The 19,678-nt window shown below is 48.3% G+C and overlaps 8 protein-coding genes and 1 non-coding gene across 9 annotated transcripts; 5 read left to right on the forward strand and 4 right to left on the reverse strand.

Annotated features, from left to right (window-relative positions):
- Positions 1–162: 162 nt before the first annotated feature.
- FPRO_14417 (uncharacterized protein) lies at positions 163–1,963 on the reverse strand (the record flags this gene model as incomplete). The annotated part of the gene is made up of 3 exons (XM_031219439.1): positions 163–584; positions 641–1,834; positions 1,894–1,963. 3 exons carry the CDS (start codon positions 1,961–1,963, stop codon positions 163–165), a joined length of 1,686 nt encoding a protein of 561 aa, XP_031085198.1.
- A 649-nt stretch (positions 1,964–2,612) lies between these two features.
- Positions 2,613–4,075, forward strand: FPRO_14418 (uncharacterized protein; the record flags this gene model as incomplete). Its single annotated transcript, XM_031219440.1, has 11 exons — positions 2,613–2,627; positions 2,675–2,710; positions 2,758–2,851; positions 2,898–2,920; positions 2,970–2,988; positions 3,036–3,158; positions 3,209–3,231; positions 3,278–3,315; positions 3,368–3,505; positions 3,561–3,983; positions 4,030–4,075. 11 exons carry the CDS (start codon positions 2,613–2,615, stop codon positions 4,073–4,075), a joined length of 978 nt encoding a protein of 325 aa, XP_031085199.1.
- Positions 4,076–4,766: 691 nt separating this feature from the next.
- On the forward strand, positions 4,767–6,511 carry FPRO_14419 (uncharacterized protein; the record flags this gene model as incomplete). The annotated part of the gene is made up of 4 exons (XM_031219441.1): positions 4,767–4,940; positions 4,988–5,055; positions 5,102–5,806; positions 5,857–6,511. 4 exons carry the CDS (start codon positions 4,767–4,769, stop codon positions 6,509–6,511), a joined length of 1,602 nt encoding a protein of 533 aa, XP_031085200.1.
- A 610-nt stretch (positions 6,512–7,121) lies between these two features.
- On the forward strand, positions 7,122–9,288 carry FPRO_14420 (uncharacterized protein; the record flags this gene model as incomplete). Its single annotated transcript, XM_031219442.1, has 8 exons — positions 7,122–7,178; positions 7,226–7,254; positions 7,300–7,374; positions 7,430–7,505; positions 7,553–8,217; positions 8,265–8,426; positions 8,482–9,030; positions 9,078–9,288. The coding sequence occupies 8 exons, from the start codon at positions 7,122–7,124 to the stop codon at positions 9,286–9,288; spliced, it is 1,824 nt and encodes a 607-aa protein (XP_031085201.1).
- A 266-nt stretch (positions 9,289–9,554) lies between these two features.
- On the reverse strand, positions 9,555–10,379 carry FPRO_14421 (uncharacterized protein; the record flags this gene model as incomplete). The annotated part of the gene is made up of 5 exons (XM_031219443.1): positions 9,555–9,797; positions 9,854–9,945; positions 9,993–10,011; positions 10,062–10,121; positions 10,170–10,379. 5 exons carry the CDS (start codon positions 10,377–10,379, stop codon positions 9,555–9,557), a joined length of 624 nt encoding a protein of 207 aa, XP_031085202.1.
- A 1,584-nt stretch (positions 10,380–11,963) lies between these two features.
- On the reverse strand, positions 11,964–12,831 carry FPRO_14422 (uncharacterized protein; the record flags this gene model as incomplete). The annotated part of the gene is made up of 5 exons (XM_031219444.1): positions 11,964–12,251; positions 12,302–12,393; positions 12,449–12,467; positions 12,517–12,576; positions 12,628–12,831. The coding sequence occupies 5 exons, from the start codon at positions 12,829–12,831 to the stop codon at positions 11,964–11,966; spliced, it is 663 nt and encodes a 220-aa protein (XP_031085203.1).
- Positions 12,832–14,487: 1,656 nt separating this feature from the next.
- Positions 14,488–17,738, forward strand: FPRO_14423 (uncharacterized protein; the record flags this gene model as incomplete). The annotated part of the gene is made up of 3 exons (XM_031219445.1): positions 14,488–15,085; positions 15,134–16,535; positions 16,586–17,738. The coding sequence occupies 3 exons, from the start codon at positions 14,488–14,490 to the stop codon at positions 17,736–17,738; spliced, it is 3,153 nt and encodes a 1,050-aa protein (XP_031085204.1).
- A 312-nt stretch (positions 17,739–18,050) lies between these two features.
- On the forward strand, positions 18,051–18,148 carry tRNA. The gene is given in 2 exon segments: positions 18,051–18,087; positions 18,107–18,148. It is a non-coding gene; the product is annotated as a tRNA-Leu (tRNA).
- Positions 18,149–18,235: 87 nt separating this feature from the next.
- Positions 18,236–19,021, reverse strand: FPRO_14424 (uncharacterized protein; the record flags this gene model as incomplete). Its single annotated transcript, XM_031219446.1, has 1 exon — positions 18,236–19,021. One exon carries the CDS (start codon positions 19,019–19,021, stop codon positions 18,236–18,238), a length of 786 nt encoding a protein of 261 aa, XP_031085205.1.
- Between the last annotated feature and the right edge of the window lie 657 nt (positions 19,022–19,678).

A 19,678-nucleotide genomic window follows, 5' to 3' on the forward strand; every position in this document is an offset into this window, starting at 1 on the left:
GTTTTCCTTGAAGTTTACTTAAGTGTTTCTGTTTTTAGCTAGCTGTTTCGCTCCTTAGTCTGCAATAATCTTTCCCGGGATTAATCGCTTTCTATTACCATGTGACTCTGGTGCAAGTCTGACCTGAAATATGTCCCCTAAGGACTTTTTACACATAGCGAACTATCCAAGTCGAACCTTTCTCCACATCCTCAAGCATTCCTGTAGGTCCATAGACACAGTTCCCTCCAAAGCCGTAGATGTATCTCGAATCATAGCCACTAATAACGACGCATGTGCAAAGTCGACTTGATCATCTTGAACTGCCTGGTAGTCAGACTGTTTCATACCACCGACATCAGCCCAAGCCTTCCACTTGTCCAGCATCCGGCAAATGTTAGCTGCGAACTCCCCATCCAGAACCATGCGATATAACATGAAGCCGACGACATCTTTCACAGTAAGCGAGTCATCCCAATGACCCTTTCCTTGGAGCCATCGTAGGCAATGCTCAGCAACAAGCTTTGTGTCCCACTTGGGGCTGCGCAGGGCTTCCATCATGCGCTGGTCGCGTCTCAACTGGCTTGTTCTGTGTCTCTCGCGCACTATGGCGTGCCATGTCAGTAATGAACTCAGATCTGTAAACGATCGGGTGACTTACTCTCATCCATCCGCTCCTGGGTCTCCTTTTGCATCCGAGCTTGTACTGCCGCTTGACGCTGAGCAGGAGGTAGTAGTGCTTCTGCAGCTATTGCAGCCCGTTGCTCTTGAGACTTTCGCGCGAACTTGTGAATGTCTGTCCCATGATCATCATGCCTGGTGGCCCATGTTGGTGTCTCAGATTCGTCAACGACGCCTAGAACTACCAACACTCCGCAGGGCACTGTCTCCTTCCGAGCAAAGGACAGAATATCGTCTGGGATCTTGTAGTTCCAGAGAATGGTCTGACTGGATGTTCCGAAAGCGGTGGCTGCGCTGGAAAACCAGACACCGTCAGATTTGGCAGGCTGAATTCGCAGATGGTCGATGTAAAGGCTTTCTAGGTTCAGAGTCGTCTGGGCACCATAATGGTCTTGCTCTGTCAGGGCAGTGACAAGCCCTGACATAGAAATCTGACAAGTGATTGCACTCGATTGTGTGGAAGCTTGATTAGTTCCTGGCCGTGACTCAACCTCCCGATCCTTCCCTGTTGTTAGCCCGTCCTCTGAGTTCCGAGCTGAGTGCTCTGGAACTTCTGACACGCTTCCAGGCTCGTTGGTATTGTCTTTCTGAGGTGATGAGGGCAATCGGACCCAGTATGGCGGCAAGTTAGAATAGTCTCTTGTGATCCAAGAACTAGACCAGGCAACAGTCAAGGAGAGATTGCCATCGGAATCGTTCGACGGAGCGATTGTCAGCGCGTCTTGCCGACCTTCGGGAGACATCATCAAACAACATCCTACAGGTGTCCAAAGTCCAGACGATCTCAGTAACTTCCATCCGTGCGGATTCGGGACGGCGCCAAGATCGAGAAGATAACAAACTAGCTCATCGAATGCTACCTCGACTTGAGGTTGTCGGACTTGATCAGCGTACTCAACCCGCTGAGTCTTCATGCCAATCGAGTGAGTCTTCCAGTTGAAGGTGGTCCAACTACCACCAGGGATCGAGCTGGGATGACGCGACAGAGTCCAATACTCTGAGCGATCCTGGAATCTGTCCAGCGGCATGACAGCATAGCGCGGAAGCTCTATCTCTATGACTCTATTGACGATATCACTGCGTGTAAGTGCTGTCAGACGACTATGCCGCAGCATGCGCTTTATCTTGGAAAGCGAGATGAGCGTGGAGAGCGTGTTGTACAGAATTGGGAGAACTGCCGGGGTAGTTAGTCGCTTGGCATGCGGTATACGTGGGGAATAGCGATATGGATACCTCCCAAGACTGCCAACGGCACACCGATATAGGTGATGATGTCGGTTGGCGACTTGCCATTATCTGCCATGCTGAAGTCGCGATACTTGTCTCTTCGTCACGAAACATTTCGAAATTGCGAAAGGGGTTTTCTGAGAGTTCAGCTGAAATGAAAAATACCGACTAGGCTCATTTAGGTATGATCTGAAGCTAAGACAGCCACATACCGATAGAGGAATGGTGTCTTTCATCATGCTTTGCAGACTTGCAGTAATGGATTTCCAGATATGATGATGTTCCTTCATAGATTGAAATGGCGTACAGTAAGGCACGTTCTTTAGTGCTTGCCTATGAGGCAGCGTTACCTGGATGGTCGTGTAATGGAGGTGCTGTTGCACGGCCCCGTCGCGGTGTAGCTGCACTTCCCGCCTTTGTCATTAACCATGATCGATTGTAATTATTTGGATTACATCTAGGCGTGGAAAACCGCACAAAAAAAAAAAAGCCCTTTTTTTCCTCATGCGAAACTTTCTTTACTCACATGTAGAGGTTATTTCACTGAATATGCAGAGAAATGGCTCAAGATATGATAAGAACAAAGCTGCTTCAGGGTAGCGCGACACGCCCTTGCAGCAAATCATGTGCCTAGAACTTTATTTGCTTTTATTATCAACCCATTGTTCCCCGCCTTAATGCCCAAAATTTTGCAAACATTGCACCTCCTCTCACAGCTGCCTAGCATGTCAGAACAGATTGTAATAAGGATCACCATCTGATTAGGCACTTGCTAATCGAAAGGCAGGCTGTTGATCTGGATTATGACTCGGCTATCGAAATTGTAGGTCCAGTCCAACCCCACTAAGGCCAAGGTTCTCACAAACAAAGCCACTCGACGATTCGTTAAATCTATCACTTCGGTCCAGCCTGCTCCATTTCGCGCAAGAAAATGGACGTACTTACCATAGGTTAAGTGAAGGGAGTAAGAATAAGTCTTGGTTCGAATTGACAGTGGCTGATAGAAGTAGAGTATGCCTACCCAAATGACGATGTGAGCTTATCATGAAACAAACTGAGTGCTTGGTCTAACCCCGTTGGAGATTGAAAATGATAGACTCGGTAAGAGAGAGCTTCAAGACTTGTTCTATAATGCTAATATCAGACAGACCTGCAAGACGGCATGTATATCATTACGCTTGACGGGAAAAGGGCCTTGAATCCCGGAGCCGATACAGCCAAGCGAGTTTTAGATATGGGTACCGGAACGGGGATTTGGGCATTGGAATTTGGTATGATTCTTGTCAAGACTTTCGATCGAACTTTGCTGACTAGACCCTAGCTGAGGAACATCCGGCTGCCGAAGTATGCCACTTACCATACTCTACAGACTCGCCTAATATCTGAACAGGTGATCGGCGTTGATCTGAGCCCCATCCAACCTCCATTGTTGGTCCCAACTTGCCTTCAACTTCTTAGTATTATCTGACTATTCACACAGCGTACCGCCAAACTGCAGTTTCGAGATCGACGACCTTGAGAAAGAGTGGACATGGACGACACCATTTGACTTTATCTTCTCTCGCATGATGACAGGAAGCTTCTCCGACCCAGAAACAATAGCGAAAAAAGCATTCGAGTAAGCTCACTGAGAGAAGATCTTGGTCTACGAACGTTCTAGTAACGCACTGCAGTGGTCTTAGCCCCGGCGGTTGGTATGAGATCCAAGATATCCAACTCCCCGTCTTCTGCGACGATGGGACTCTCGACCCAGAAACGTCACCACTAATGAAGTGGCAAGAATGTCTCATCGAAGGCTCTCGTAAACTTGGTCGCCCACTTGGCGAGTCTGACAAGTACAAAGCCATCATCAAGGAGGCCGGGTTTGAAAATGTTGTTGAGACTATCTACATATGGCCTACCAACGGCTGGCCCCAAGACCCAAAACTCAAGGAACTTGGGAAGTGGAACCTCATCAACTTTGAGTCAGGTCTTGAGGGCGTGAGTCTGGCTCTGTTCACCAGGGTGCTCGGTTGGTCAAAAGATCAAGTGCTATCTCTTTGCGCGGATGTGAGGAATGAATTGAGGAATCCGAAGGTACATGGATACTGGAAGATGTAAGTCGCCCCCGTAGTCATGTCGTCCCTATACTCACATCAGAAGATACGTGGTCTATGGCCAAAAGCCGGAGAAGGAGACAGCTTGGTAGAAGGAAAATTAGCCCTGGGCTCGTTCAATGTCGACTACACCATAGCCAATGCCTTTTATAGTTGACGTATGGTACAGCGGGGCCTCTGTCGCGTACTCGGTTCCAAAGCCCTGACTAATTGATATGTATTGTCATGCTGAGAAGCGTGTTACGTGAAAGACGAGTAAGGAGTCTGTTCCATGAGACCATGTCAATGCCGCCATTTCTCAGACGACTCGTGAACAACGATCATGGGCTGACTGGAACGAATTCCCAAGCCATTCTGCCTAAGTCTAACTCATGTCACGAGCCGGAACACACCATACCATAGATTTAAATAACTGGTTCGTTTCCAAGATGCTGTACCCGAACCAATTGGTACCACCAAAACCTACCCCAGGTTTACCTCGGGGCAGCCGGAGCCGGAGTGGATAACAGTCTAACCCAATCCTCGCCCCGACAAAAAGTCAGAACACCATCTCGGCCCCTCCAACTAAACCCAACACGCACAGAATGAGGGGGAGAAACCAGCCCTGCAAATCCGGGGACGACGTCGGACGGGCGCTGCATGCCGTCTGGGGTCCAAAGTCCGGTCTAAAACGACCTTAATATGCATGCAACTTGACTTATATAAAGACCCATTGAGCTTGGCCTTCTGATCGACAGTCTTCGTTCTTGGCCTCAAGTCTCCACTGATTGACTCTTTGACAATATGGACTACAAAACTGATGAGAAGGTCGCTGTTGACCATGGTGACGAGGTTCATGATGCTCATGTCGCCGTGCAGCTTGCGCATGATGTTGAGAACCAGAAATTGTCTCCATGGACGCCTCGTATGTTCAGGCTGTACTTCGTCTTGGCTTGTGCATACCTCTGCGGTTGCTTGGTAAGTGTTTAACGAGAGGACGATGAGCTCGTTGCTAACGTGAGAAGAACGGATATGATGGCAGTCTTCTTGGTGGTATCAACGGTATGAAGGCATACCAACGCTACTTCAACATGTATGTCAAATCACCTAGAAAAAAGGGCTTGAACTAACGATCGCAGGTCTTCCGAGGGTTCTTCGACCGGTATCGTCTTTGCTATGTACAACATCGGTTCCATCGCCGCCGTTTTCTTCACCGCCCCCGTAAACGATTTCTTCGGCCGACGATGGGGCATGTTCACCGGCGCCATCGTAGTCATCATCGGAACATGCGTCCAAGCTACATCCACCGGAAGAGGTCAATTCCTCGGTGGTCGCTTCATCCTCGGCTTCGGCGTCAGCTTCTGCTGCGTCTCTGCCCCTTGCTACGTTAGCGAGATGGCGCACCCCAACTGGCGAGGCACCATCACCGGTCTGTATAATTGTACCTGGTACATCGGCAGCATCATCGCTAGTTGGGTCGTCTACGGCTCCAGTTACATCGATGGCGAAATTGCCTGGAGACTCCCCATTTGGTGTCAGATGATCACCTCTGGCATCGTTGCTCTTGGTGTTCTGTGGCTGCCTGAGTCTCCACGCTGGCTCATCGCCCAGGATAGAGTTGAGGATGCTGTCAAGGTTCTTGCTACATACCATGGTGAAGGTGACGAGAACCATCCTATGGTTGTGCTGCAGATCAAGGAAATGACGAACCAGATCGCTGCTGATGCTACTGATAAGTCTTGGTGGGACTACCGTGGACTGTGGAACACCCATAGTGCGCGACGCCGACTTATCGGAGTCTTGGGTATGGCTGTCTTTGGACAAGTCAGTGGAAACAGTTTGAGGTAAGCCCCAAGTCCTTCTCCAGTCTCTAGCTCTCTCTAACCATGTCTAGCTCTTATTATCTTCCCGTCATGCTGAAGCAAGCCGGCATCACTGACGAAAAGAAGGTGTTGGCCCTTAATGGCGTCAACCCTGTGCTCTGCTTTTTCGGCGCCATTCTCGGAGCTCGTCTCACTGACGTCGTTGGTCGCCGCCCTCTTCTGATCTACTCAATCATCTTCTGCTCCTGCTGTTTCGCCGTCATCACTGGTACCAGCAAGCTCTCCCTCGACCAACCCGACAACGCATCCGCTGCCAACGCCACTGTCGCCATGATCTTCATCTTCGGTATCGTCTTCTCTTTCGGTTGGACTCCTCTCCAGTCAGCATACATTGCTGAATGCTTGTCCACCGACATTCGAGCCAAGGGTACTGCCGTGGGTAACCTTGCTAGTTCAATTGCGTCGACCATCATCCAGTACAGCAGCGGTCCCGCTTTCCAGGACATCGGATACTACTTCTACCTTGTGTTTGTCTTTTGGGATCTGTTTGAAGCTGTCTTCATCTACTTCTTCTTCCCGGAGACCAAGGACCGTACTCTCGAGGAATTGTCCGAAGTCTTTGAGGCACCCAACCCTGTCAAGAAGAGTCTTCAGAAGAGAGATGCGCAGACTGTTATGAACACTCTGAATGTGACGGGAGATGCGAAGCTTGCGGGAGAGGTTTGATCTGGTCAATCTCAATTGCCTCGTCATGTTTTAGTTAGCCATACTGAAGATAACTCCATCGCAATCCATATGATGCACAATGCACTATTACTTTACAAAATTTTATCTTTCCAACGTGATACCTTACCATGATCAGCCCCAAAGCAGTGCCCAGCCAGAAAGTTGTTCCGGATTTCTTGTTTCAGCTTTCAATTGGTTCGCGACAATTTCGTATCGCGTGTCAATTGAGTTCCCATTAAACTTGTCTGCCAATCGCCAAAGCCTCGGCCTCACTTCCCGATCTGCATACCGCGTCGCAGCGAGCAATGGCACCTCATGACCTTGATTTGGACCCCAGTATTTCCAAGGTCTCATGCCCATCAAGCTTTTGCACCAACCTCGCTCGCAGACCAAGGAAGTGTCCAATCGGACCAAGTCACAAAAGCTGGGGTAACTGACGCACGCATTCCCCGAATGAATTCCCGCACCAATCACAAGCTTCAATTGACCTCGGACCGAGCATCCCCGTGATCCATCAGATGATTCACAAACTTGTCTTTCATTATCTCCTCTTTTCCCCACGTTCACGTCGGCCCGTACCGGAGCGAATTGTTGTTCAGTTCCCAGCGCAATGGATCAAGCAAATGATGAATGGCCTGCGAGAAAGAGATTGAGGACGTCGCATGCAGTGAGTTTAGAGACATTGCTTCTGTTGCATGTGCTGACCGACGTTAGTGTGATGCTTGTCGTACCCGCAAGACAAGGTTGGGTGATCTACCAGAAACTTGACAGCTTGCTGATAGCGATAGATGCGATGGAAACAATCCTTGCGCAACATGTGCGTCGATCGGCCATGATTGCACGTACGGATCTGAAGCCAACTCGTAAGCCTCACTCTTGAACCTACTGCTCCGCTCCAGCAATGTAACGCTACTGTAGGAGGAGCAAGAACGATCTCATCCTAGAAAGTGTTCTGCGGGTCGAGAAAACCCTACACGAGCTGAGATCTGCCATCGTAAGCCACAAGCATCTCTTCTAGATGTCCAGCTTTGACCATTGTAGCCGAACGGTGTTCAACTTGCCCACTCACCTCAAACAAATCGCACCAACTCATTCTCAGGCTCCTCGCCAGATCTGAACCTCCGTCGGCAGAGTCATGCGATCCAAACGCCGACCAGTCAAGACCAACGTGAGAATGTCAACAACCTTGAGAATGCGGTCTTGGACTCTATGCATACCTCGACAACTGAGTCGATACTCCAATGGCCTCACTTTGATGTCTTTCCGCTGCTCCGACACGATGGAGACTCGATCTTCTATCTTGAACAGGCACGACCACCGCTAGCAGTGGCAGCGAATCCCATGTATCCCTACGTCGATGCTGAAGACATAACCTCGATGCTGGAGGCATTTGAACGAAACATCAACTTCTGGTACCCTTCCATGTCACAAGAACAGCTCGGCAACCTACGTGCAACACTTCAAACCGGGATGCCTTCAGAGGATACAGTTCACTCTTGTCTTTGTTTACTCACCTTGGCTTTGGGATGTGCAAGCCAAGCTGTCGAAGACCTTCGTTTTACTGCTGAGCCCGATGCAGCAGAGAAAGACAGAAGACTTCGGAAGCGGAAGCTTGGTGACATCTACTTCCAACTAGCTCTCAAGAAGCTCCATGTCGCGCATCTGCAAGTTGACTCCCAAAGCACCCAATGCCTCTTCTTCACAGCGTAAGATGACCCCAGTGCCCCGTAAACCATATTTTCTGACGTGATAGCCTTTACTTCGCCTCTTTGGTCCGGCCACTTCAAGCTTGGGAGTACCTCAGTGCCACAGCGACGAGATGCATGCTGCTTTTGTCGTACCCGCCAAACACACACGACGACGAAGCGGAAGAGCGCATTAGAAGGATGTTCTGGTCATGCTACATTCTAGAAAGGTAAGCCAGCGTTTCAAACGTAACAAATTAAGATAAGGTACTAATACCGGCCCAGTGATTACATGGCTGAGCTCTCAGCATGTCCCCCTTCAGGAATCGCTCGCGTCGAGTCTTCCATCCCCTTACCAAGCACATATCACACGCACCCATCCGAAATTGTAGAAGAGGAATCTTCTCTCTACTTCTTGGCCTGTATTAGTATGCGACGCCTCCTCAATAGAGTTCACCAACTACTTTACGCAAAGGATGCCGGCGCCGCTTTCGATCACACTCGTTTTCCACGTATCGTCGCTGAACTCCAGCGTCAACTGGATGATTGGCGCGAAGTTTTACCAGCGTCGTTCTCCTTCAGTATAGATACAGAAGAGGCAGCAACGGCGGCTGGTGGCTTTCTTCGACAGCGATATCTCACCTGCAAGGGGGTGATCTACCGACCATACCTGATGTGGATGCTAAGCACTAGCTATGCTGAAACGAGGGTGCCTTCAATACCAGATGCTATGCAGAACTGCAAGTTATGTCTCGATGCTTGTTTGCTACATGCATTAGATCTTCGAGGGTTCCCGCAGACAGTTCTGATTGATACCTGGATATGCTCTCTGTCGTAAGTTGATAACCGCTCCAGAATCAGGGCATACTGACAAGGAATAGTATGTCAGGTGCAATGCTGATCATCCTCGCTGCATCACACGTGCCTGCTCTGAAAGAGTTCATTGGGTCACGAGCCACGCTTGTAGGGAGCCATCTCGAGAAGTTGTTTCGAAACTGGCGTGAGGTATCATTTGGTGGAGATTCACCGAGTGTTGATCGAAGCATGTGGCTCATACAACAAGCGGATAGTTACATAAGGGATTGCTATTGACTGAACCTCAAAGGCATCACGAAGGATATTGTGATTCTGCACATAGCAAGTGTACAAGTAGTTAGGGTAACGCTCTACGTGGAGCTTACGATGTAAATTTGACTCTGCCATCCGTATATCACAGACGTGAACGAAAATATGTATCTCCATATGCCGTGAATCCAAAAACTTCCCTGTACCTTCATGCCAAACAGATCTTGAAGGGGGTCTTTGGGTAGACGCTCTATGCTTAGTCTTTGAGCATGTCTACCCGAGATTAGGTCAGGCTAATTCATGTCTCCCTTGCCTCCCGAGTCGCAATGCTTGAAGGTGACTTTCGGTCCACAGTAAGCCTTATGGTCAAAGTTGCTCGCCGGTCCAATGAGGAGATATCCGTGCCAGGTTCCGCCATGGGTTAGTTCCAAACACTGAGTACCGCAGATCTTGTGCCCGTGATTCTTGATGTGATGCTCGATTGCACCTGCGATGGTTTCCTGCTCAGCAGTTGTGTCACAGTGTCTACCAGTAGACTGCGGTAATGATTGTGAGCATCTGTCGGCATAATAAGGAAATGAGGATCACATACACGATAGCGGTAGAAGAGGTTGCCGTTCGGGCCAGCATGTCCGGTAAAGGTGGAACAAGTCTTGACATTTGATGCATGCTTAATGGCAGCACCTGAGAATCATGTTAGCTCAAGTCCCACATAGTCATATCCTACTTACTGATTTGGAGAATTCCGTCCTGAAAGATCGTTGTTAGAGACCTGCCAATTAGACCGACGGATTTCTTACCTTGATAGCACCCCCGATGATAACGCAGTGAGATGTGATGGTGATGATTCTTTCGCAAACCTTTCGAGATATCAGCACTGTGAGCAATCAACCATAGGCTGGACTTACTGTAACGTGCCTGCGCTTCTCGAGGGTATGGTTTTCGGACTCAAAGTCCTCAAGGTGGTACAGAGCCAGAGAATCCGGCATCTTGATAGCTTCATTAATGTTCAGAGCCTCGGTCTCGTTAATGGCCTCTGTCACCTCGGTGGTAGGCATAGAGTAAATAGACAAAGGTAAGGACATTAAGACGAAGAAGCTCATAAGGGCGGGTTTCATCTTGACTGAGATAGGCAACGAGATTCGCTGCGAGAAGAACAGTGGGAAGAATGTATCCTGCTGATGCTTGTACAATTTGATCGAGGAAGTGAGGCTCGAGTTGAAGTGCTGGAGTCATTACTATGATTTGAACGTGAGACCTTGGGTCTCAATTGGTCTTTTATAAGTCCCTGGCGAGGATTCTGAAGGATTCGGTAATGTAACGAGAGAAAATCTTCAATGTCAGAGGATCCGGAAAATGAGGGTATCTTCGGCGTGGAATTGAGCATGCCGCTTATCCGACCCATGTGAAATGTTGTTGGTCCTACAAGCGGCACAGAAACTTACGAGAATTTTAGAGACGTAGAACCAACACATTTCGACTGTAGCCTCGGGCGGCTCTATATATGAAAAAGAATCCATGTGTTCCGGAAGAACGGCATCTCCCGCACAATAAGCGCCAGAGCCTCACGTTTCACTCGGACTGCGGCGACAGATAGCGGAGTTCTTGGGGATGAGTTATTGGTTTTCAGTCAACTCTTTGTGTTACTGGCATAAGTTCCTACAGATAATAGGGCTCCTGTAGATTCCTCATTCTTAGTACACCCTTAGAAACATCCATTGTAAAATCCATCGATTGGGCTACTAGGAAACCCTTCGAAATGGATGCTCGGCCTTTTCTATATCCCAAAGAACATCAGTCGAAGGATTCTATCCTTGTACTTCTCATACAGTCGTTTTCATCAAGAGTCATTGTATGTTGGCTGCAAGCACAATCCTTCGTCTTCTGCGTCTTCCAGTTGGTCATTGATCTTCGATTTGTGCCGAATTGCCGCCTGGACAATGATATCGATGATCATATCTGTCGGCAACCCAGAAGACGTTACATCCCATATTGCCTCTTCTTGCTAGTATGATGAATCGACCGGTCTGGTTCTGAGGAGTCCACAAGGCTCCTTGCTCTTGCGTAAGCGGTACTTTTGGACGATGATTGGCACTGTGCATGATGGATCAGACTTCTCGCTGTGTTGATTGTATTGTCAAGATTAGAAACTTGGCAGTTAAAGGAGCCAAGGTCACTAAAGTCGTCTAAGAGTCGCGTTATAGATCTCAAGACCGTTTCCCTGGCCCCAAAGTCGGTCATAATCAGGTCAGTGAAGTGCTATCACGGAACCATTGGAGCAGTAGTCTACTTCACCGGCAATTCGGACTACGACAGAAGAGAGGCCATGAGTGGATTATAACAAGCATGTTTACTCGGCCAATGGCTAGTGGTGTCTTAATATAACCATAAACTAGATAAGCTCATTGTCCCAAAGTAGGTCTCCTGAAATCTTAGGCTACAGTGCCATTGGTTCCAAATTGATACAATTATCTGGAGACGAAACGACTTCATGCTTCGGTGACGTAAGAAGTACCAAGTAATTAGAACTACCATGTGCGCGGCAAGCATTTCGTTTATTGCGGTTCTCACTTTTTGAGCAGAATTATTTATGACATTGACTTCTCTGGTAATTTCTTTCTGGACCTTTACTCTTTACTCTTTTAATGGCCCATCGAAAGCCTATCATTGCTTGATTTCCCATATTCAGCAGACTGGGTTCCCTATAGCTCACGGTCATTTTGCTTCTCTTTCTCCTTCTCTGCTTTCTCCAGGCTCTCCAAATCCCACATCATAGACACTGGAGTAACAATAAGCTTTGGCCCGCATTCTATTTCGTAGTCAAATCCCTTGGTTGGTCCAACAAGTAGGTGGCCGTTCCAAACCCAAGTGTCAGTCAGATCCAGACATTCAGTAGTTTGAAGAGCTGCCCCCTCTTTCTTGACTTGGCGTTCGATTGCCCGTTCCACCTCAATTTGTTCAATGACTGTATCGCAGTGACCATCATCAGTCTGTCTCATCTTAGCCATCTGACGCGAAGTTAGATTTCATATTTACTAACCTCATACTGGTAGTAAATCTCTTTATTTGGGCCGGCGTACCCACTGAAGTGTCCGCATTCTGCCAGACCGAGGGTATACTTGATTTCGAAAGCTAAATAATCAGTTTATATCCGTAGTCAAGTCACGGGTTATCTACTCGAACGTACTCCAGCGAAGCCATATTATCTTTGATGCGAACGTCAGAACCATTCCTGCAGATTAGAGACTGCTTTACCTTTAATCCCTCTTTAAACTCGTGAGATGGCGCAATAGCATGCCATGCACGTTCATATATCTAAAATTCAGTCATTACTCTGTTAATGTACAGAAATCTGGTATTACTAACAGATTTCCGTTTCTCGGGTATCTTGTTCTTCGGTTCGCCATGCTGCAGCTGTTCCAGTGCTTGAAGCAACTCAAGGTACATCTCCTGGTTCACAGCACTTGGTCGGGGGCCATTAGCCGAACCTGTCGCCTCTAAGATAGGCTCCGAGCAAATAGAGGTTGGCAAAGACGTTAAGAAAAGTAAGATCATAAGCTTTGGATGCATCTTTGTTGATGTATGTAATCAGATTCGTGACTAGGAGAAGTAGAGGCACGATATACCCGGCAGCTGCCCGGTTGAATCTATCGATAGTGCCGGAGTCGAAGGAAATGTTTGGTGACATCACAATATGCCGGGTGGTATTCCAAGGGTTTTGTGGCTGGATTAGCGGTATTTTGTTGATGAAGGTCGAAGGAATGGGCGAAAGGTACTGGTGATATGACATGTGCAAATGGGGCTATGCCAGGCGATTTGTGCCGGATATCCGGCAGTGGAGACCTTGTTGGGTGAGAACGCGTTGTCACTTACGAGGTTCATGAATATTCGGGACCAACACGTTCGAAGAGCAACAATCCATTGGTCGATAGTGCAGTATCTCTCCATCTCGGAAGTTCGGCAACTTTAATGTGAAACGCGGCAACATAATCACATATCGGCCTTATCTTATCGCAAGCGATCACTGTTTTCTTATTTATATAATTAGAAAGGTAGCGTGTTGAGTAAATACCTGCATATTTCAGATACAAATCGATTTTCAGTGGTAAATACCGTTTGCAGCCAAACAATCATTTCTTTGCATTCTGTAGCCCGACCAATTATGGAGTAGCTGCTTAGTTGTTGTTGATCTCTGGTACCTAGTTCTCACAAAATCACGCCAGGTGTCCGACAACTATTGAGAGTTTCCTTATGTTCTATTGTGCCTGATATAGATAATATGGTAGGTATATGTGCTTAGATTCTGCCATATCTTTGACAATGTAATGCTGTAGATATTAGAAACTGCTGTTATGTTTGAGTAATATTTAGCGATACACTTCGACGAAGGACCGACTTGACATCTGACACCGACGCCAAGGACACTTCAGCCCTAATAGTGGACCTCATTTCTAGACGGTGACTTAGGGGCTAGAAGCTTGCCTGTCTTCCTAATAATAGATTCGGATATGCAAACATGCCCTCTAGTTTCCCAGTCTAGAGGCCCCTCGACCATGCCCAGAGAAGTAGAGAGGCTCAGTGGCGTAACCAATGGAATAACATGGTTTGAAGAAGTACTGCACGTTATCACTTATAAATATCTCAAGTTATGAACAAAACTTGCTGGCATGTTTCATCGCTTCAGTTAGTATGATTAATATTTCTCATCAGCCCTACCCTAATGCACTCCCAGACTTGGATCGGATTCCATTACTCTTGTTTGTCTACTACTCAATTACACCTAATTTCCACCTTTTCTAACTATCCCTAAGCCATTTCATCCTATCACTGCTGCGATGAGGTCAGACGCAGGTCGTCTGTAACAATTTCCTCATGCCTGTTCCGCTGTCGGGTAGTAGTCAAGCCCTCCAAGTCTTGCCCCGCTCCGGCTCCGACATCCCCGGGCTGTCACCCTCTAATCCCAATACGATCTGGTGCATTCAGGCTGTTCCACCAAACAAGACAAGATCAACACCAATCGAGCCATGTACCCGCACCTATCATGGATTCTAGTGGAGTCCTCTCTTCCCCGAGAGTCAATCCGAAGCACGTGTTGAGTAAGGACCAAGTTGTATCACGATGCGGGGGCTGTGCTATCGCGGAGGAGGAATAACAAGATAAAAGTCCAATCTTTCCTGAGACTCTGTTTTTCCATTCATTTCAGTCACCTTTCTTTCATCGTCAAAAATGGGAGACAGCATTCAGCACGAGCCAAAGGGCATCACTCTCCAGGAGGATCCCTCCCGCCCGGACTACATCAACGAAGCTGTCTTTAGGAGAAACACTCTCCCCACCCGTTCGTATCATATTCCTGATACCTCAATCTCACTGAATGGAACATGGGACTTTTCTCTCGCTGGCACAGTTCTGGAAGCACCTGAACCAGGCGCAAAAGATGTCGCTTACGGTCAGATCCAGGTCCCTGGCCATTGGCAGCTTCAAGGCCACGGAAAGCCCTGGTACACCAACGTTCAGTATCCTATTCCTGTCTGCCCGCCATATGTTCCTACTGAGAATCCTACGGGAACATATCGTCGAGAATTTCATGTCCCGACGGATTGGGCTGCAGATTCTCAGCTGAGATTGCGCTTTGATGGCGTTGATAGCGCTTATCATATTTGGGTCAACGGCACCCTGATCGGATACGCTCAGGGTTCAAGAAATCCTTCTGAATTTGAAGTTTCTTCGTTTGTCAACCGCGATGGCCCAAATGAGCTCTTTGTGAGGGTTTATCAATGGTCTGATGCGACATACATCGAAGATCAGGACCAATGGTGGCTGTCAGGTTAGTAGCGCCCAAATCGCGAGCTTGACCAATAACTAATCATTCCAGGCATCTTCCGAGATGTGTATCTTATTTCCTTCCCAGCTGCCAGAATCGATGATTTCTTCCTCACGCCACATCTTGACGCTGATTACAAGAACGCCCGTCTAAGCGCATCTGTTGATGTCTCTGCTCGAAAGGGCACTATTGTCGAGCTCACAGTCTCTGAGCTTCCAAAGAACGGAGGAGCTGTCATTGGATCTACTGAGACATCTTTCGATGGACAGTCAAAAGCTACTCTCAGCCTTGATGTCGAGGATCCAAAGAAATGGACAGCGGAGACACCATACCTGTATTCAGCAGAGATAACTCTCAAGTCTGAAGACAAGCAGATTGTTCTTCACAGAGTTCAGCAGCGCGTTGGTTTCAGAACGGTCGAGCTGAAGGATGGCCTAATGAAGGTCAATGGCAAACGCATTCGTCTCCGAGGTGTCAACCGCCACGAACATCACCCTCTTCTCGGCCGCTCTGTTCCTCTAGAGTTCGCCAAGCGCGATCTTCTCATTATGAAGAAGCACAACATTAACGCTCTGCGTTGTGCTCACCAGCCTCATGACCCTCGCGTTCTTGATCTCTGCGATGAGTATGGTCTCTGGGTCATGGCGGAGGCTGACCTCGAGTGCCACGGCTTCTATGATGCTGTTGCTAGACCTCTTGACATTCCTGAGTCCATGGACTACGGCGAGCGGAAGAAGCTTGCTTTCGGAAAGGCTGCTGAGTTCACCTCCAACAACCCCAAGTGGAAGGACGCCTACCTTGACCGTATCCGGGCTGTTCTTAACCGTGATAAGAATCACGCCAGCGTTATCATGTGGAGTTTCGGTAACGAGGCTTTCTACGGTGACAACCACAGAGAGATGTTCAAGTATGCTACAGAAGCTGATCCCTCGAGACTTATTCACTATGAGGGAGATATGGAGGCCGAGACGACACATATGTACAGTTATATGTATCCCACGGTTGATCGCTTGATCAAGTACGCCGAAGAAGAGGGTGTCAAGGACGGCAAGTACGAGAAGCCCATCGTTCTCTGTGAGTATGGACACGCTATGGGCAACGGACCCGGCTGGTTAGAAGACTATGAGCAAGCCTTCCGCGATTATCCTCGCCTCCAAGGTGGCTTCATCTGGGAGTGGGCAAACCATGGTCTGTGGAAGGATGACCACGAGGGAGCAGGATATTACGCTTACGGTGGTGACTTCGGAGATACACCCAATGACGGGACCTTCGTCATGGATGGTCTCCTGAACAGTCAGCATGAGCCTACACCTGGTCTAACAGAATTCAAGAAGGTTATTCAACCTGTTGGGTTTAGTTTCAAGGATGGAGAGCTGAAGATTGAGAACTGGCATGACTTTGCTGGTCTGGACCACCTGGCTGCATCTTACAAAGTGGAGCAGTTCGGTCAAGAGTAAGTCTATTTCCATCCAAGTAAATTGGAGGATGCTAACAATGAAATAGGTCAACACTGATTCACTCCGGGTCATTCGACATCCCTGAGGTTCCAGCTGGCGAGACACGTTCTGTATCTCTTCCAGTCGACGCCAAGCGATACAACAAAGATAAAGAGGTTTATCTGACAGTGACACTATCCCTCAAGCACTCCACAGCTTGGGCACCCGCTGGTCACGAGATTGCTTGGTATCAGCAGCAGCTCCAAGCTCCCCAGACTGATGCCAAGGCTGCTCTCGTCGCAAGCAACACTCTTACTTCCAAGCTGTCTGTGACTGAGAAGGGCGCTACTGTATCAGTCGTTGGCAAGAACTCCGAGTTTGCCTTTGATCGCGCTTACGGCGCTCTGAAGAGCTGGGTCTCAAACAACGTAACTCTCCTTACCTTCGACCCCAAGACCCAGGCTGCAATCATCCCATCGTTCTGGCGCCCCAAGACCGACAACGACGTTCCTGGAGCCGTTCCATACTGGGAGCGATTTGGCGTCGAGCAACTACAATCCCAACTTCGATCCTTCTCCGTTGACGCCTCCAACTCAGATAAGGTGGTTGTCAAGGCACATACCTTCATCACTCCCCCAGTTCTGTTCTGGGGATGGGACTGTGAGATCGAGTATACAGTTTACCTCACTGGAGCCCTCAGTGTCAACGTCACACGCCTATCACCAACAGGGTCTTTCCCAGAGCACGTCCCCAGAATTGGCCTCAACCTCTATGGTAGCAAGACCCTCGAGCATGTCAAGTGGCTCGGCCGCGGACCCGGAGAAAGCTATCCCGACAAGAAGGATTCTCAGCGCATCGGAATCTGGAACTCCGAGTCTATATCTGAACTCCAGACTCCTTACGATGTTCCCCAAGAGAATGGTAATAGGGAAGACACGCGATGGGTATCACTTCGGGACTCCAAGTCTCCAAGCATTGGACTACGTGCGACACGATTGGATGGAAAGAATTTCAGCTTCCTGGCATCGCATCATAGGGATACAACTATTCATGAGGCCAGACATCCTCCTGACTTGAAAGAGGATGATGCGGTGTTTATCAGGCTGGATAGCAAGGTCGCTGGTGTTGGATCCGGTGCCTGTGGACCCGCTGTTCGTGAAGATCTCATGGTTAAGACCGAAGAGACGACTTTTGGATTCTTGCTGGAGCCACTGCTATGAACAAGATTGATAGATATTATGAGTAAATGATAAGATACAGAAATTCGAGCGATAGATGTTGCGATGACGTTGTCCTTATTCTGTGTCAGATTGTGCTGGTTATCTGAAGCTCCACCAATTTGCCCGTTTCAAATTTGCCTTATGCATTCATCCCATCAAACCTTCGCACTGAACTTCATATGGACTCTCGGTATTTCTCTTTTCAATGAAATGGACATTTGGTAGCTTTTGGTTCTTTCACATCCTCATGATCAGTTAGGCATCAGGTCTTGTTGTTGATTCGCGAGCTATAAATCCACCCGAATCATCATCGCTAACTTGGCCGAGTGGTTAAGGCGCTGTGTTTAGGTTCTTATCAGAAACCAAACCCGCAGTGGGAAACCGCGGAGGTTCGAACCCTCCAGTTAGCATAACAAGCGATTCATTTTTTGCTTTTTATAACGACAATTTTATATCCTCCATTTATTTGATAGTCGTGGCTGAATGCACGTGTAGATTTACAGGTACCAGGACGCGACCTTCCAAAGTCCCCACGTGGCGCCGAAAAGAGCAACCCAAGACAAAACTCCCTTCGCGATGAATACATATTTCACGATCTGGAAAGTCTTTTTCTCATTCAATCGTGGAAAAGGTTCACTCGGAACGTCTTTGCCTAAGAATTTGCAAAGAGGCTCCCATCCATCCTCTGCCTTGAACTGAAGAACCTCTCGATTCCTCTTCTTCGCCTCAGCCAATACCTCCTCGTTGTACTTGTTATACATTTCCGCCGAGAAGATTTCAGCTGAGCCATACTTCTCCTTGCCCAACTTGATGCTCTCCATATTAAGTGTATACCACATCCGATCAGAAGACCAGAGCAGACCGACCCAGTAGAACCAAGGGCTGAAGAAGAACCAGAAGCTCTCCTCAGCACTCTTGGCCCAGACTTCAGGATCGGGTCTTTGGTTAAGCACAATCTTGGCATCTGGATATGCGTCCATCATGTCTGGTGTGAAGTACACGACAGGAAGATCGCAGATGGAACGATGGCCGTGAATGAGTTGCTTGACCATCTTTTGCCGAACTTCGGGATTCTTCTCGCGCAGGGCGGCGATGAAAAGGCGTAAACGCGAGGGATGGGGGAGGATTTCTGCCATGTGCATGCATGGTCCGCAGCCTAGCTTCTCAAAAGCCGCTTGCATTGATGATGTGGCAGCGCGAGGGAGCCCAGCCCCGATGACAAGGAGAGGGACTTCCTCAGAGTTTGGGTCACCCAGGCCACGAGAATCCGTCAGGAAGCGCATCGCCACAGCTAGCGATAGATAAGCGTCGAGTAGGTTGAATTGTTGTAAGTCAGAGAGTCCTTGATCCAGTGAGATTGGGGAGCAATCGGCTTTTAAGCTCACATAATATTGAAGCATAGAAATAGTGCTGACGCCAAGCGGCGTAGCGAATCTCTTGTCAGATTCTTGCTGACTTTGCATCAGCATACGGATCCTTGAATGGATTTGCCTGCTTATGTCAATTATTTAGCCTCGAATTATTTCTGTAGAACATCGGGGCTTTCCATTTCGAGTATCGCGAGGCTCGAGTTGTCAAAGTGCATGGTTTCAAATTGCAAGGACAGGCTGCGCACTAGAACACAGCTTTCCAATCCAAATAGCTCGGCTTACTTAGCCTAGTGTACTTTCCGATCTTACAGGCTATGGAGATGACCTTCAAAGGAATGAGAACCAATCACAAGAACGGCAAAAGGTCCTTGACTGCGGACGCCGCACTTCAAATATTCTAGCACTTGCCGTAACCTTGATTTCTAGAAGGATCGTCACATGTGCGGTCTCTAACTTTAGACTACCATCTCTCCTCTGACCTGACGGTTCTTTATCATGCGCGACCTCTGGCTGTCAAGCGAACTGGAAGATCACGGCATCTAAGCTCCAGCTTGATAGCTTAGTGTTAAA

The sequence above is a fragment of the Fusarium proliferatum genome (assembly GCF_900067095.1).
Source record: "Fusarium proliferatum ET1 genome assembly, contig: FPRO_scaffold008, whole genome shotgun sequence".
NCBI classification, from domain to species: domain Eukaryota; kingdom Fungi; phylum Ascomycota; class Sordariomycetes; order Hypocreales; family Nectriaceae; genus Fusarium; species Fusarium proliferatum.